This window comes from Fukomys damarensis, unplaced genomic scaffold (assembly GCF_012274545.1).
Source record: "Fukomys damarensis isolate Sample0158 unplaced genomic scaffold, DMR_v1.0_HiC HiC_scaffold_11, whole genome shotgun sequence".
NCBI lineage: Eukaryota > Metazoa > Chordata > Mammalia > Rodentia > Bathyergidae > Fukomys > Fukomys damarensis.
Window position 1 is genome coordinate 42,946,837 of NW_022900923.1, and position 15,677 is coordinate 42,962,513.

A 15,677-nucleotide genomic window follows, 5' to 3' on the forward strand; every position below is an offset into this window, starting at 1 on the left:
TCCTAAACTGATTATGTAGCTCAGGCTGGCCTTGAACTCACGGCAATCCTCCTGCCTCTGCCTCCTGAGTGCTGGGATTACAGATGTGAGCCACCAGACCCAGGGACCTCCTCCTCTCTGTAAATGAATTTCATAGCCTCCAATGAAATAATCCTGCCCTTTTCATTTTCATGGAGAAGTGCACGTTCATGCTGTGCATGGGCAGAAGGGCAGGACACGAAGCCTCTCCCCCAGCTGCCCACCCTTCCCTGACTCCCAGCTCACCTCTCCCCCGACCAGTGGAGAAGCAGCGGAAAATGACCATGCGCATGTCCAGCCCCTCCTGGACCCAGATCTTGCTCATGATGCGAATCATCTGCAGGGTGAGCATGTCCTGGCGAAGGTCGTCACCGCACTGGATGGAAGAAGAGAGCGACAGAACTACAGCCACTGCCTCCTCTGGCTCCCATCCCCGCATCGGCTCCCACTCCAGTGACGGGGAGAGACGGTCCCTTCTCCCGCCTTGCACCTCTGACCGGCTCACCAGCTCACATTCACTCTTCCTTCAACACAGCAACCCATCGGAACTGAGTTCAGCTTCCTCGTTTACACGCAGCCCACCTGACACTAGGCCTTTTTCAAAAGCGTATTCTCCATTTGGAAATCGCACACAGCAAATGGGTTCTATAAGCTCTACATGCTCCCCACCACTCCAACCCTGCAGTACTGGGTTTGAACTTGGAGCCTTGCGGCGCTGAAAATGTGCTACACCACAGAGCTGCATCCCCGGCCCCACCCGGGCTCATGTCTCTCTCCCTACATTATACACTGCGCCTGTCATTTACCTCTCAGACTCTAGGAGTCAGTCAGAAGGAAACATAGGGTTCACCTAGCTCAACTTGCACCTGATGTATCGATTTCTTCTTCAGCCTCCCTGCCACGTGGTCACTGAGCCTCTGCTGGAGTATGCCAGGGACAAGCAGATCACCTCTGCCTCCCGGAAAGTACTGCCGGTTGATTCTGCACTTCCTAATCTCTGTTTCTAGCCCTTGTGGCCATGCAGAAATCATCCAAATCCTTTTTACCTGCTAGTCCCTCTTATACTGCATTTGGGGGTGTACTGAGGGGGTAAAGCCCTTGCCTAGTATTAAGCACCAGTACTCCGCCAAGAAAAGAAAGAAAAGAAAAGAGAAAAATGCAGCATGGAATCACGAAATAGCAGGAAGCAAATGGTCCCAGGACCACTCCTGCCGCCCCGGGGCCCCTCCTCTGTCCCACCCCCACCTCCACGCCTGAACAAAGGGTTCTGACCTTGAAGATGACGCGAACGTTCTCACCCAGCGGGTCTACATTTTGGAAGGCGAGCTTGAGGGGGACGGCGTTGGAGTTGAAGTAGGAACAGTCCTGGGGGGTGGAGAGGGTGTGCCAGGGTCAGGGCGGTCCATGCCCAGGAAGGAAAACGACCTTTCCATGTTGGACTGCAATGCTGCCCACCTGCACGCTGGTCCCCCGCCCCGAGACCTGCTCACAGTTCCTGCCAGGTTTCTCAGGAACTCAAATTCCTTCTCACTCGCTACTGCTATCACCACGTTTCAATCTGTTAGAACCTCGGTTCTGGCACCTGATCTCTCACCCTTTCCTTTTATTCTGCACAGAATATACTAGTTTTGTGACTTCCACTAAGTTCCATGTCCATTTACAACTCAGATTACCCCTCTGTGAAATGGGGCTCCCAATACTACTGGCTTCAGAAGAGTTACGAAGAGGAGACACAGTAGTCAGCCCAAAGCACACAGACCCATCCGGAGGCGACAGCTGGGAGTCTGCACCATCACCACCTCCAGGGCTCCATCCGGTACCATCAGGAGAGACAGCCACCCAGCTCTCACCCAACCACTCCACCCTGCTCAGCTCAGCTCCACACACAGGTTAGGGCTGGGGCCATGGACTCAGGGTAGGCCTCCCTCCCTACCAGCCCTGAACAGCCAGGGCAGTGAAGACCTCCCCTCCCTGAGCCTTGTCCCCTGCAGAGCCCCAATGCCATGGCCACACACCCTAGACACGATGCCCTTCACCAGCAGGCTGGGGCTGAGCGGCAGGCGGCAGGAGCCATTGAGGGCAAAGAACTGCTTCACCTCGTCCAGGCCCGTGCGCAGGATGCCCTGCGGGGAGGAGAAGGAAAGCAGCGGTCAGGTGGGGCCCCCCGTGGGCTCCACTCAGAGCCAGGAGGACCTGAGAGCAGAGTTTAGGGACAGCCTCAAGGCACGCAGTGCCCGACACCTAGAGGCCAGGCTGAGGGCAGGACGGCAGGAGCAGGCCACAGATCTGGGAGGGCTGGTAGCGCCCAGGGACAAGAGCTGCCTGGGCTTTTGCCAGGAAATGCCAGCGATCTAGACTTTAACATAAAATCCTCCCAATTTTAAACGTCAGCAACCGGGACACTCCTGGCCCAATACGGTGCTTTTGTGTGGATGAAGCTGCCCCTCTGGCACCTTCATCAGCCTGAGCCAGGCTCAGCAGTGAAGATAGGAATCGTCCTTCCTGGCCGGACAGCTACGCACACGTTTCAGCACTATGCAGACCTCACCGAACGCATTCACATGCTGTGCCTGGCTACAGGTAGCAGAGGCACTGCCTTCCACCTCCTAAGGCAGAGCTCGTCAGTGCTCGAGGAGTAACTACTGGCCTCAGAAGCCCCAGAGCAGAAAGTGGAGCAGGCAGAATCTGCAGCCCAGCGGCGTGCTCACCTGCCGGGCAGATGGGGCGGCCTCTCGGACCTGCTGGGCCAGCTTGGCCAGGGTGTTGACAAGCCAGCACTGGCGGTTGAACTCTTCCCTCAGCCCCTTGCCGCAGCAGCACAGCAGGGCCGCCAGCAGGTACTGGTATCGGATGCTGAACTGAGAGTCCTTGAGGCCGTCCTTTAGCAACCTGCAGGGCGGGAGGTGGGAGTCAGCCCCTCCAGGGACCCCAGGCGCAGCAGAGAGGAGCAGGGTCCATGCCAGCTCCAGCTCACAGAACCCAGGCCAGCCCGGACGGGAAAAGGCACTCTGGACACACTGCACACACGCACACCCCGTCTTTAAACGGCTCAAAGCCTTCCGCAGCTCATCTCTCCTCCCGATTTCCGCCATGAGCGGGTGGGGAGGAGAGGTGGGGTGATCGTCACGGAGACTCAGGGGTGAATAAGAACCCCCAGAGGACAGAGGCCAGTTCCAGGTCACACGCGGAACCCAGGCCACTTGGCTGCACAGTCCTGCACGTGTGGGGGCAAAACCGTCCCACAGACACACGACTGCCCCCCAGCTCTCCCCACAGGCGCTTACCAGAAGAAGTAGTGCGTCACTCTCAGGTCAGAGACGGCTCGCTTCAGGAGGAAGCGCACCAAAGGGCTGTCCAGGTAGCACTCATACTTCAGGGCCTGTTTGGGAGGAAGTGAACAGGACAAAGGGTCAGAGTGTGGACCAACTCGGACCTCCGGGGCTGGGACCATCAGGACGGGAGCGAAGGCAGCGTGCCCACCTGCACCAGCTGGGGCAAGTAGTCTAGCAGCTCAGCATCAGAGAGCGAGCCTATCCACTGCACGGCCATGCGGCGCACCTCCTGGTCGGGGAAGCTGCAAAAAAGAGCCCAGAACCTGACAACCCAGCTGCGGGCTGCGGCAGGGGTGGGAAACAAGCACCTTCATACCAGGGCTTCAGGGGCACAGAGCGAGGAAAGGCAGCGTACCCCAGGATCCGCCAAGGCCTCCGCAAGAATCAGCCCCTGCTCCGAAGGGCCGTCCTGGGAAATGGTGGCATCTACCCTGGACTTAGCAGGAGCAAGAGGGTGGCCACTTGTTCTTTAGAGGACTAAAGAAAACAGCACAGCGTCCCTCACTACGCTCCTGAAGACCTCTTCCTGGACTCCCACTGTGCCAGAAACTCCCGTCATCGTCATCGAACAGTCCCCTTGGGGGTTAAAGCACTGCTGAGAGTGGCAAAGGACAAGCCAGGACTCCTGGGTACCACCGAGAAGGGCAGCCCAGGGTTCTGAGCCTGGGAGCTGAGGCCCGAGAGAACCTTCAGGGGAAAGAGGGAACAGGAGACTGTACAGTAAAGTGAGGTGATCAGGGCCCGGGGAAGAGCTACATGCCTTTGTCAAAACTGCCAATGTACAGGGAAGGTTTGGGCATTTCTTTATGTATAAAAGTTGCCTCAAAACAAAAACAAAAACAACCAACCACCATTGTGCCTTTATTAGTATACTAGAGTATTTAGGAGGGAGTTTCCTGATGTCTACAATTTATTTCAAAATGCATAAAAAGAAGCCAGGCGTGGTGGTGCACGCCTGTAATCCCAGCAGTTGGGAGGCTGAGGCAGGAGGACTGCTGTGAGTTGAGACCAGCCTGGGCTACATAGTGAGTTCCAGGTCAATCCCAGCTACATAGTGAGACCCTGTCTCAAAATACCAAAAAAAAAAAAGCATAAAAAGATAGACTGGTGGGTGGGCAGAAAGACAGACAGATGTGTGATAAAGCACACGAAGCAAAGGCACGTGCTGGCACGTATGTGGTGGGCATACAGAGGGAGCACTGCACAATTCTCAATTCTGTTGTGATGTTTGGAAAATGTTTATAACACAACCTTGGGAGAAATGAGAAAAAGCAAAAAGGAGAAGTAGAAACGCCCTGAGCAGCCACACCCACACTATTTCTCCCAGGGCCCTGTCAGAGGTGGGCAGCGCTGGCTGGGGTGGGCACAGGGGAGCACTGCGACTCACGTGGCATGCAGGAGCCCCAGGGCATCCTGGTGGTTCATGGGGGCCCACTGCTTCAGGAGCGCATAGGTGTCCGGCAGGCAAGCCCACTCCCAGCTGGGGGCGCTGGCGAGCACCAGAGGGAGTGAGCTCACCTCTGAGTGGCAGAAATACCGCTTCTCCCACAGGCGCTTCTTGTCAGCATCAGTGAGCCTGCAGGAGAGGGGGCAGAGTTGGCCGGAGGCTGAGCGTGTCCACTGAGCGCTGCCATTCAGGGGGCCCTACCTTCCTGCTCATTACAGTCACCTGAAGGGCTCAGCGACTTCCCAGTGCCCGGGCCACACCTCCTGTCAACTAAGGACGTCTACGGAAGACAGGCATTGGGTAATTTTAAAAGATCACCAGGTGATCACAATGCGAAGCAGGGTGCAAACCTAACCTCTGACCTGACGCAGGTACTCATCAGAATGGGGCAGAAGGCAGAGGCCAAGGGCGCCAAATCCGTTGCCCCTCCTGGGTCCCTGTGGGCACCACTCCCATACAGCCACCAGGGGGCAGCGCTCCCATGAGCCAGGGGCTGCACAGCTGACAGGTCTCCTGGGGCTCAGGGCAGCCGTCAGGTTTTTAGGGCAGTGGCTGACTGGCTTTGCTGAGATCAGGCGAACAACGGGAAAAGGGCGCTGAGGGGCTAATGACATGTGGGGTCTGCGATGCGGGCAGGCACTGTGGACTCAGCTCCTCTGGCCATCCTGGGGAGATGTGAGGGACAGAGATGAGCCCACCTTTCTCTTTCTCCTTCCCCAACTGGCACCGCAAAGGGCTTTGCAGGAGCGAGAGAGGCAGTCAGGGGAGCAGGCAGGGAGGAGCCCAACCACCAGCTCCTCCGCTCCCCATCTTCCTCCTGCTCCAATCCTGGGGATCACTGCAGCCCCGGGATGAGTTCAGCCTGGGCTCGCCCCCGCCAGAGATGGCAGCTTGCCTGGACACCTGATCCTTTTTGGAAAGCAACAAGGCCAGAAACATGCAAAAGCTGGTGTGGAAGGGATGAGGTGGGGGTAGGGAGGCGAGGAAGCAGCTACCCAACACAGAGTGAGAAACAGAGAGCCGACTGGGGTTGGGGCTTTGGCCCCAGCATGAGCATGGGCAGGGGCCTTCTCAGATCCACCTTCCTCACCTGCCTTCCCCACTCTGCCTAGTGTCAGCTCAGGGAGAAGGCCTCTGCCACCACCTCCTGCTCTGTGGTGATGTCTGCCCCGTCCCACCTCCTCTCCCAGAGCTCAGGGGCCAGGGGCTGGGAGGCGAGAGAAGGTCAGACAGAACGGACGGCTGACTCTCACCAGAACAGGGACTCCTTCTGCATGATCTCTCTAAGCTTGTGTTGGTCTTCTTCCCGGAGGCTGCCGAACTCATAGCGGGGGCTGAACTTGTCTCCAGGGGGGCTGATGAACTTGATGTCAAAGGCTGAGGTGGGGAAGTCAATCTAGAGGAAGGATCAGAGGGGGAGCAGACAGGAGGTCTTGTGAGTAGGCACAGCCACCTCCCTGGTTCCCCACCTTCCCTCCCCACCCCAGCATTCCCACCTATCTCCTTCCTTCCCTTTCCCCACAGGATCTTTGAAAGATAATCCAGGTGGACTTGGTGATCCCCAAAGTCCCTTCCAGCAAAAATTAATTACTTTAAAAAAGGAAACAGAGAGAAGGGGAAAAAATATGAGCAAGGGAGGTAGAGGTCGAGTCGAGCTCCTAGGTGAGGGACAAGGGTTTGGAACAGGTGTTACCAGGCTGCCCCAATGAGGTCCCAGTGTCTTCCACCTGCTGAAGCTGGGCCACACACTGGGCCTGGAACCCTAGGTCCCCTCGCTCTATGCCTCTAGAATAATGTCCTCCAAAAATGGTGTTGCAGCTGAAGGAATCTGTTCACTATAGGAGATCTGCTTTCATTTATTCAGGAAGTGCTTGATGAACCCTAAGGTACCTTATTCTAGGCCCTGGGCATAGAGCAGAGAGTAGGACACAAAAACACTCAATTCCTGGAGCCAGGGATTTAGCTCAGTGGTTCCGCAAACTGCCTCGCAAGCAAGGACTCGAGTTTGATCCCCGGTATCAAACAGAACAAACTCTTGATTCCTGGAGCATGCATCTGAACCTTTCTATTTCATTGTCTGTCACTCAGATATTCCTTATTCCATACCAAAGCATCTCATGGCCGCAAGGAAGGGGAACTGGGCACTCATAACCAGACCTGGGACCTAGCCAGATCCTTCTCCTCAGCCCCAAGAAGGGACAGCTTAGATGTGATCAGACTTGAAAGTATGAAGGCTCAACACAAGGAACTCTGAGAATCTGAGCCCTGGATGCAGGAGACCTCAGACCCTGCCTTCCGTCTCCGTGAAATCAGAGCTTACCCCAGGCGATGGGTGGCAGACACCCTCACGTGCTGGCTCTCATCAATTCACATAGCAACTTTGGTCACACTGTCACCCCGTGCCAACAGTCCCAGCATTTTCTCATCCTGTTCTAGCCCAGACCTCAGGGAGGGGGACCTTGTGCTTACTCTGGGGTTCCTTGATGGGTGGGGCAGGGTACACTGGGGTCTCACCTGCAGGATGACGCTGTCTGGCTGGTGGAAATTTGGTGCACTCCAGCGAGCGCTGGGGTTTTCCTGTGTCGCTGGCCACAGGCCCAGAAGCTTCCGGCCACAGGTCAGGACTCTGAGGCGGAAGGAGTGTGAGGTGAGCCAACACAGCCCTGGCCAATGGCGGTTTCCCTTCTGCTCCCTCAACCCAAAACTCCACCATTTTTGCTTGAAGCCACTACCTCACTCCCTTCCCTTCACTCTCCCTGCAGCCCCTGGCTTCTTCCCCCTCTGAGTCTTAGAAAAGCTCACCTCCCCCCGGGACACCCCCTGAGCAAACCTCTGCCTGGCCTGGGCGATCTGGTGGCAGGGATAAGAGGCTGGGCTCGGTGACCTCCCAGTGACAAGAACAGAGGACATATCAGCCAAGCACTGCTCTTCCATGCTCCCTTTCCGCTGTCCTGCCTGTGGCTTCTGGTCCCATCAACAGGTCTGCTCACCAAGTTCTGGCCCCTCTACTGGGGCTGGGACCCTCTGACCTCACCCATGAGCCCAACGTGGTCAACCCTCCCGGGGATATCGGCCATGACAGCAACTAGACCCCCTTCTCTGCCCTCTCGTCCCCTCCCAGAGCCGAGAGGCTGCTGCCTGGGGCTCACATACTGCCTGAAGTTGAAGAGCGGGGTGGAGACCCAGCCCAGGGCCTCGGGCACCCGCCGCTGCTTATTGGCCTCCGAAGAACTCCCAGGCGGAGGGGTGGGCACAGCATACAGGGTGGCACACAGCAGGGTCTCCCGGGGCAGCCGGTTCACTTGCACAGGGAAGCAGATCCTGTCAATGACAGGAAGTGAAGTCAGGGGGCTGCGAGGGACAGGAAGTCAAGCGGAGGCAGAGAATTTGGCCTCCCTGTCTGTATCAGCTGTTCCCTGAGGAAAGCTCCTAGGGGCAGGGAAGGTCGAACACCAGGCAGCACCTCTGCTGGATGCTCCCAGAAGCGCGGTGCAGAGTCCCAGGGCCCCGGGCTGGAGTGAAACACTCTGACTGACTGCCGGGTGCCCACAGAGAACTCTCACCAGGGCCACCTCCGTCCAGGTGGTGACACGTCTGCCCCATACTGTGAGCTGGCCTCCTTTCCTCATTCAGCAAAGCAGCTCCTTTGGTCCTGCTTTCCCACTGGACTGTCCCCATCCATCCCCCATGTCCTCCTGCTGGGAGCCACTAGGAAGCGTCTCCATGTCCCGTTCTCTGGCCTCGGTTCATCCGCCCACCTGTCTGTGTCCCTGCTCTTAGCTCGCAGGGGCACGTGATGGTCTGTTCTCATCCCCAAACTGGTTCCGAGCCACCCTGGGCTGCTCTACCAGGTGACACCCAGCCACAGCCACTCCCTCCAGTTCAGTATGAGGAGCTGCGGGTGGGGGTGGGGTGGGGAGCTCACAAGAGCCTCGAAGAAAAGAGGGAGGGCCCACGTTACCTTTCCAGGACACTGTCCCTGGGCCAAAGTCCACACTGTCCACACTGCCACACCCTCCTGGCCGGCCCAGGGCCCAGCAGTCTCCTCGCGCCGAGGCAGAGGCAGGGCCACCCTGGGGTCCTCAGTTTCAGGTAAAGCTGTCTCCCTCGGCTATGCCCCTCACGCCTCCAGGGGATTTCCACCCAAGTGAGGCACTCCTCCAGCCCAGCTCTGTCCCAGCTGCCTCTGTCTTGGGGGGCTCCTAGCTATAATTAGGGCCCCTCCAGCAGCCAGTGGACATGCCAGGCTGGGGCTTGGCTGGAGATGACACAGCACGGCTGCCGGGCCTATTTTGAGAGTGAGCTGATCCCTGCCTGCTGGAGTGGGAGAGAGGGTCAGCTGACCCCACAGCACAGGGCAGAGGGAGCTGGTCCTGAGCCCTGTCTTTTCACTAAGAAGGAAGAAGCCTCCAACATCGTGTCTGAAGGAAAAGGAGAGGGAAGACACTTTCTAGCTAAACTGTAACTCCAGGAAGGAACTGTGGCACGCTGCTGCTCAGGCTTTGGGTGAAGCTCACGTTCCAAAACCTCCCCCAGGGGGCGTCAGGATAACCACTATGTGGGCTGCAGAGCTGAGGGATTCAGGTCTGAGAAACCTTCTCCTTCAGCAACCTGAGCCTTCAGGGAGAGCTCCGGAGAGTGCCGGGTTCTGGGCCTGGCTCTGCCACTCACGACCAGGGCAGGCGAACCCTCGGAACTCACTCTCTGATCCTCAGTGCCCTCACCAGGGAGCAGGAGGGCACACGCTGCCTGCATACTACTTGCACTGTGGTCCCCGCACTGAAACCAGGCTACACCGACAGTCCTGTGTATCTGCCACTTTGTCAGTCACACGGAACAGAGAACCCGGAACTGAAACCACCAGCTAAGAAGACGAGAAGAAGAAACTGTTTTTTATGCATGAGGCACTGTGCCAAGAACTCTACTTACAGTGCTCTAACTCCTCCTCACAAATCTGCAGGGTAGGCCCTACTGTCATCTCCATTTCTAGGCTGAATGATGGCCCACAGTCACGTTAACAGTAGAAGGGTGGCGGGCCCAAATCCTGCACTCTGAACCGCATTGTGGTGCCTTCTCCCAAATCACACTGTACAGCACCTTTTCCCAAGATAGGAGCTAACAAGGCCAGAGAATCCCAAGAGTACAGTGACATTCAGGGGCCATGTAATGTAGCTACCTTCTGTCTCCAAGGAGCTTCCCTGCCCTGGCAGCTGTCTGCATGATTGGGAACTGTACACCACTAAGAGCTATCAAAGCATGAAGGATGGGAAAAGTGTCTTTGTCACCCAGTTGTCTATGAAATGACCCACCCTTTCCAGTCTCTTTTATCTACCTATATGGGCATCCTTGGCCTCCCTGAGGGGAGACAGAGAGAGACTTTCTTGGTCTCTCTAATCTTCTTTCTACATTTCTTTTTTTTCAGGGCCTCCTGCAGGCTAGGCAAGTCCTCTACCTTCAAGCTCCATCCCCAGTTCATTAATCCACACTCTAAATATGTAAACTGCACTTTCTGTTCTGCAAATGAAAATGCAGCTACAATCAGCCTGGGGAAGTGAAGGCTGGGGCAGTAAACAAGTTTTCTGACTGTCTGGAGGATGGGGAGGGTACAGCAGACAGGCATGAAACAGGCAAACGTCTGCAATGCCCCTCACCTTAATTTCCTTCTGGCTTTGCTTGACTGACGTTGACCTTCCAATCACCACATTATGATTCATACATGGTGATTAATACTAACTTGTGCTGTGCCTGCCTATTTATATCCTGCTCAGCTCATTTCGGGGCATCAACTACCCGAGTTGAACCAATGTCCCACTTCTCAGTTTCAGAAACTGAGGCCCAGAAAGGCGAGCGAGAATGGAGGATTAGAGCCAGAACTAGAGTCACTAGAACTAGAAATGGCTCCAGGTGTACATTCCTTTCTCTAGACCACCTGCCCTTCTGTATCTGTAAGGGATAAGGAAGGCACGGGCCCCTGTCTACTCCAAGGGAACTCTGCAAAGAAGGGAGAGGGTGGGAATCCCCCAGAATGGCTAAAACCTTTGAGAGACCGACCAGGTCAAAGCAACAAGGTATTATTAAAATTAACAGCCAACCTTTATCGGGAACTTTATAGATTATAAAGAGCCTTTATGAATACTTGGCTTTGCATCCTCCAAGCAACCCAAGAGGCAGAAATTATACCTGTCTGAATTCAACAGCCAGGGAAATGAAACTCGAGAGGTTGGGGCCACCTGTCTGGTCAGGTTAGGGTGGGCCCGGCCTGTATACAGCTATATGCCCTGGTCTGGGCCTCCTTAGCTGCCCCGGGAATTTCTGAGGATGAGAGGCAGGCAGGGGCCGGGCCTGGGTCCGGGGCAGGGCTTACTGCTGGTCCCAGATAATCAGGTGGAACAGGTACTTGGAGAAGTGAGCTCTTCGGGTCTGCAGGGGGCTGCACAGCTCCTTGCCACCGTGGCTGAGCGAGCAGGAGAGGTAGAAATCTTCATAGCTATAAATGGAAAGGAGCAGGTAAGAACAACCAGCCCCCCAACCGATCTTGGCCACCAGTCTTCTGCATCCTCCTAATGCCACGCTCCACTTCCCTGGCAGCACTACTTGCAGTCTCCGGAGACTGGAGCACAGGGCAAGGGGTAGACGACAGTCACGTGAGATGTGAACTCAGGGAGCAGCAGCTCAGTCTGGGGCACACACACACATGTACTCCTGAAGGAGCCAGGCTGCCTGCTGTGCACTGGGGTTTTTCTTCCTTCAGCTCCAGCCCACCAGGTGCCCACACACACACGCACATGCACGTGCATATTTCCGTGCATGTGCGCACGCGTGGCGGAGCATGGGGGAGCGTGGGGGAGGAAAATGACATATGCCGCCATGAATGCCAACACACAGGGGTCCCTGTGGCTCATGACAGGTGCCTGACAGAAGAGGTCAGAGAAGGCCCCTGTTTCCCAGGCCGGCTCCTTTGTCCTCTGCCAATCGCCCAGAGGAATACATTAAGTGAGGAACAAAGACAGAGGGAGGGGAGGAGAAGGGGCCAGAGAAAGTGGGGTGGGGCCAAGGCCCGTTCCCCAGGCCTAGGATGCTGGGGACACCCTCCTCCACCCACCTCTGCAGGCCCGGGGAACCCCAGACAAAGCCCCTGCCTTTGTGGTCTGCCGGGGAGTGCAGTCATTGGCCTGGGGCGAGCGCTCTATCTGGGAACTGGCCATCTGTCGCTCTCTACCTCAGCTGGCCTTGGATCTGGAGGGGGCAGGGAAGCCCAGCAGCCAGCACTGAGAGGAAACGGCAGGTGCTTCTCAGTGCCCTAGGGGACCTGCTCTGCACAGATGTCCCAGCCTGGAGTCCTCTCAGGTCCTCGGCTCAGACCCTCAGGCGGCCTGTGCTATCCACAATGCCACCCCTCCAACTGAGAACAGGAAGGCCACAAGCAGAGCACAAGAAGCAACAGAAGTCCAGCGCAGCTGGCTCCCCCAGAGGCTGCTGAGCACCAGCTCACCTGGTAGCCCAGGTGATGGGGATGCGGTGGGTGGCATAGACGGTGAAGGCCAGGGCCCCGGAGAAGTGGCAGGCTTCCTGGACCAGGTCATGCCTGTGGCTCCCAGGCACTGCTGTCTGGAAGTCTGCATTGAACGTGTTGCAGTACAGCTCCACCAGGTCCAAGATGGCAGCTGTCAGGGCTTCCACAACCTTCTCTGTGGAAGGAAAGCCAGAAGGGAAGCTGTGAGGTCCCTGGGAGCCAGCGTGCAATCTTGTTGCCATGGCACTGGCAGTGATGGAAGAGCCTAGGACAGTCGTCCCCAAGTGCCATTTGGTTTCTAATGGCTGTGACAAAGCTCACCCATCTGTGGTGAAATGGGAAAAAGGCAGGAATACGTCCTGAGTTTTGCAGAGCAACGATTCCTCAGTTGGTCCTCATTTTTAAGCACTGCTGCTACTTTTTAATGTCAAAATATTTCAGGAAATGATAGTAATAATAACTGTCAGGATTATTTTGTTTTTTGAAGACAGGGTCTTGATAGATAGCTCAGACTATTGAATAAACTATTGACTATATAGTTCAGACAATGGCTATGAGTTCATGGCAATCCTACTGCTTCAGCCTCCCAAGTGCTGGAGATATAGGTGTGCACCATCACACTAAGCAGTTTCTTTTTTTTACGTTATTTCTTGGCAAAGCAAAAAGCTAGCCGGGAGACGGATGTAGCTTAGTGATTGAGCACTTACCTAGCATGTATAAAGCCCAGGGTTCAATACCCAACATCACCAAAAAGATTTTAAAAAAATAAAATAAAATGCCAAATAATTCTATGTTGGCCCTCAAAATGTTTTGGGACATTGTACTGGTCCATGAAATCCCCCAAACTGGGAATCACTATAAGAATCCCAGTGATGTTGCTCAGCATAGTGGCACACACCTGAATTCCCATTACTCAGGAGGCTGAGGCAGGAAGATCTCAAGTTCAAGCCTATCCTAGACTACAAGTGAAATCTTGTCTCAAAATCAAAATGACAAGGGCTCAATGGTAGAATGCCTGCCTAGCATTACATGCAAGGCCCCAGGTTAAATCCCATAACATTCCTCCCAAAATCCCAGTGATATGAGATTTGGGGCCAAGGGGAATCCTAGAGAAATCCTAGTGACCCAGCTCACTACCTGGCCACCCCTCTCCCACCCAGCTTCCTCCACCTCGGCACCCTCTACCAGGGACACCGCGGGAATGATGCAAAAATAATGGGAAAATCATCTGTGGAAAGAAATGTGGGCTCCAGTTGCGACCACACCTCACAGGGAGGGACGAACACACACACACACACACACACGCACACACACACACGCACAGCGGGCGACTGGGACACATAAATCAAGGGGGCTGAGGAGAAAGAGGAATGTGGGCAGAGTGAGCTTTTCAGCTCTGGCTCACCTCGGTTTTCCCTCACAGTCAAGACGCTGGGATCCTGTTGGGGAGAAAGACGAGGGAGTGAGGTTCAGGGCCACAGCCTTTTCCGTCACAGCAGGAGGAAGGCTTCTCACAGCTGCACTCAGCTCAACTGGGCCAGCCGGGCTGCAACGTGAGGTTCTGCGACTCCCCGGGGAGGGTGGGGTAATGGTTTGTACCAGAGCCTGTGGTGGACAGAGTGAGCTGGCGGGGAAAGATCATCGCTGCGTCCACCCCCGGGCCACTCCTCTGAGGACCACAGCACCTGCGGCCCTGTGGCGCAGTGCACAGCCCCCACCGCGGTGCCCTGAGCCCCTCGGCTCCGGGGAGTTTCCTCCCGGGTCGGTTTTGCACCGTGATGGATAAGCAACCTGTCAGGCGATGCCTGGGTGACTGAATAAAGCCTCTGCCGCCTGGGCTCACACAGTCAGGCCCCTGGGGCAGATCTGGCACCGTGGACATCACAACTCCTGCGCTTCGATGGATTACAAATGGGCAACAGAGACAGAGAGAAGAACCAGCCACGTGGGCACCCGGGAGTCGTCCTCCTCCCTCCCCATGCGAGGCCCAGGGCCTCTTTACCTTCTGGATTTTTGGCTGCATTCGTGAGGGGCAGGGGGGCAGCTGGTTGAGTGCGCTGGTGATCTCCGGGGTTTCCACAGCAGCCAGGGCGTTGCAGATGGCCTTGACAGACTGGACCACCCTGTCGGCCTTCAGCAGGAAGTCCCCCTGTGGGAGGCCACACAGTGAGGCCTCCTGGCTCTCCTGCTCTTCAGGGAAAGAGTGGGGAGCAGCGCAGGGGCTGCCGACTGGACTGGGAGCGAAAGCCAGTGGAGTCCATGTCTTACCTCCAAACATCTCGCATCAGCCAACAACCTCGCTCTCCCAGGGGCACAGGCCGTGCCCATGCCCCCCACTCTTTCAGGCACCACCACCCTCATCCTCGTCCTCCCAGCCCCATCTGTCAGCCGCAATCCATGGTCCACTCCCATGTGGTTGCACACAGGTCTCCCCAGAATCTGCAGTTTTAAGTCAATCAACCTGCGGGGTTCGCAGGGACACCAGAGACACCATGTCAGGCTCCACTGCCCTCAGGCCAGTTCTCAGCCACACAGACCGGCTGTGCTCATATCCTCGCCTCCGCACTAGAGTGCCCTCAGATTGCGTATCTGGAGTCCTCTCCAATGTCCTCCTTGATCACCTACATCTGTCTGTCTGTCTGTGTATTTCAGTACTGAGATTTGAACTCAGGGTCTTCACACTGAGCTACATCCCCAGGCCTTTTTATGTTTTTTAATTCAAGATAAGGTCTTGCAAAATTGCCTAGGCTGGGCTCAGATTTGCAGTCCTCCTGCCTCAGTCTCCCAGAGTACTGGGATTATAGGCGTGTGCCACCATGTCTGGCTTACATTTGTCAATTTAAATTGGGAGACCAGGGGAAATCCTACCCCCTTCCTAAAGCCTACGCTGCCAACCTGACCTCTTTAGCCCCTCCAGTCGACCTTCAATGACTGACATCCTCTTCCATCTACTAAAAGCTTTAGGTTATTACTGCACTTCTCTCACCCAAGCTCCCCAAAGACTACGATAATTTTTACATTTTGCTACCCTCAGCAGCTCTAGCACAGATCCAGAACAAGGTAGAGTGGACGTTAGGGCCAGGGATTTAGCTCAGTGGCACTGCACCTGCCTCGCAAACTCAAGGTCCTGAGTTTGATTCCTGGTACCAAATAAAAAAGAATGGATGTTCAGGGAACACTCTGCTCCTAGCTGCAAAGGTTCAAGCAGAGGCCACTGGCCAAGTCCAGGGAGAACAACTGGATCGACCTGGCAGGGATTTTCTTGAGGGGTACCAGGGATCGAACTTGCATCCTTGTATTTGCAAGGCAGGTGGCAGAACCACTAAGCTAAATCCCTGGCCCAGGGCTTTTTTTTTTTTTTTTTTTT

General features: G+C 55.8%; 1 protein-coding gene across 3 annotated transcripts in view; it reads right to left on the bottom strand.

Annotated features, from left to right (window-relative positions):
* The window catches only part of Pik3c2b (phosphatidylinositol-4-phosphate 3-kinase catalytic subunit type 2 beta), a 62,427-nt gene that overhangs the window by 15,205 nt on the left and 31,545 nt on the right, over window positions 1–15,677 (bottom strand). For all 3 annotated transcript variants that reach the window (XM_010613014.3, XM_010613015.3, XM_010613016.3), the window contains 14 exons: window positions 14,313–14,459; window positions 13,716–13,749; window positions 12,290–12,485; window positions 11,162–11,284; window positions 7,951–8,118; window positions 7,312–7,423; window positions 6,051–6,193; window positions 4,738–4,926; window positions 3,499–3,592; window positions 3,303–3,397; window positions 2,727–2,907; window positions 2,034–2,141; window positions 1,291–1,383; window positions 265–394 (listed from right to left, as the gene is read on the bottom strand). In XM_010613014.3, the coding sequence (XP_010611316.1) occupies window positions 265–394; window positions 1,291–1,383; window positions 2,034–2,141; window positions 2,727–2,907; window positions 3,303–3,397; window positions 3,499–3,592; window positions 4,738–4,926; window positions 6,051–6,193; window positions 7,312–7,423; window positions 7,951–8,118; window positions 11,162–11,284; window positions 12,290–12,485; window positions 13,716–13,749; window positions 14,313–14,459 (1,813 nt within the window). The remainder of the gene's footprint in view (window positions 1–264; window positions 395–1,290; window positions 1,384–2,033; window positions 2,142–2,726; window positions 2,908–3,302; window positions 3,398–3,498; window positions 3,593–4,737; window positions 4,927–6,050; window positions 6,194–7,311; window positions 7,424–7,950; window positions 8,119–11,161; window positions 11,285–12,289; window positions 12,486–13,715; window positions 13,750–14,312; window positions 14,460–15,677) is intronic.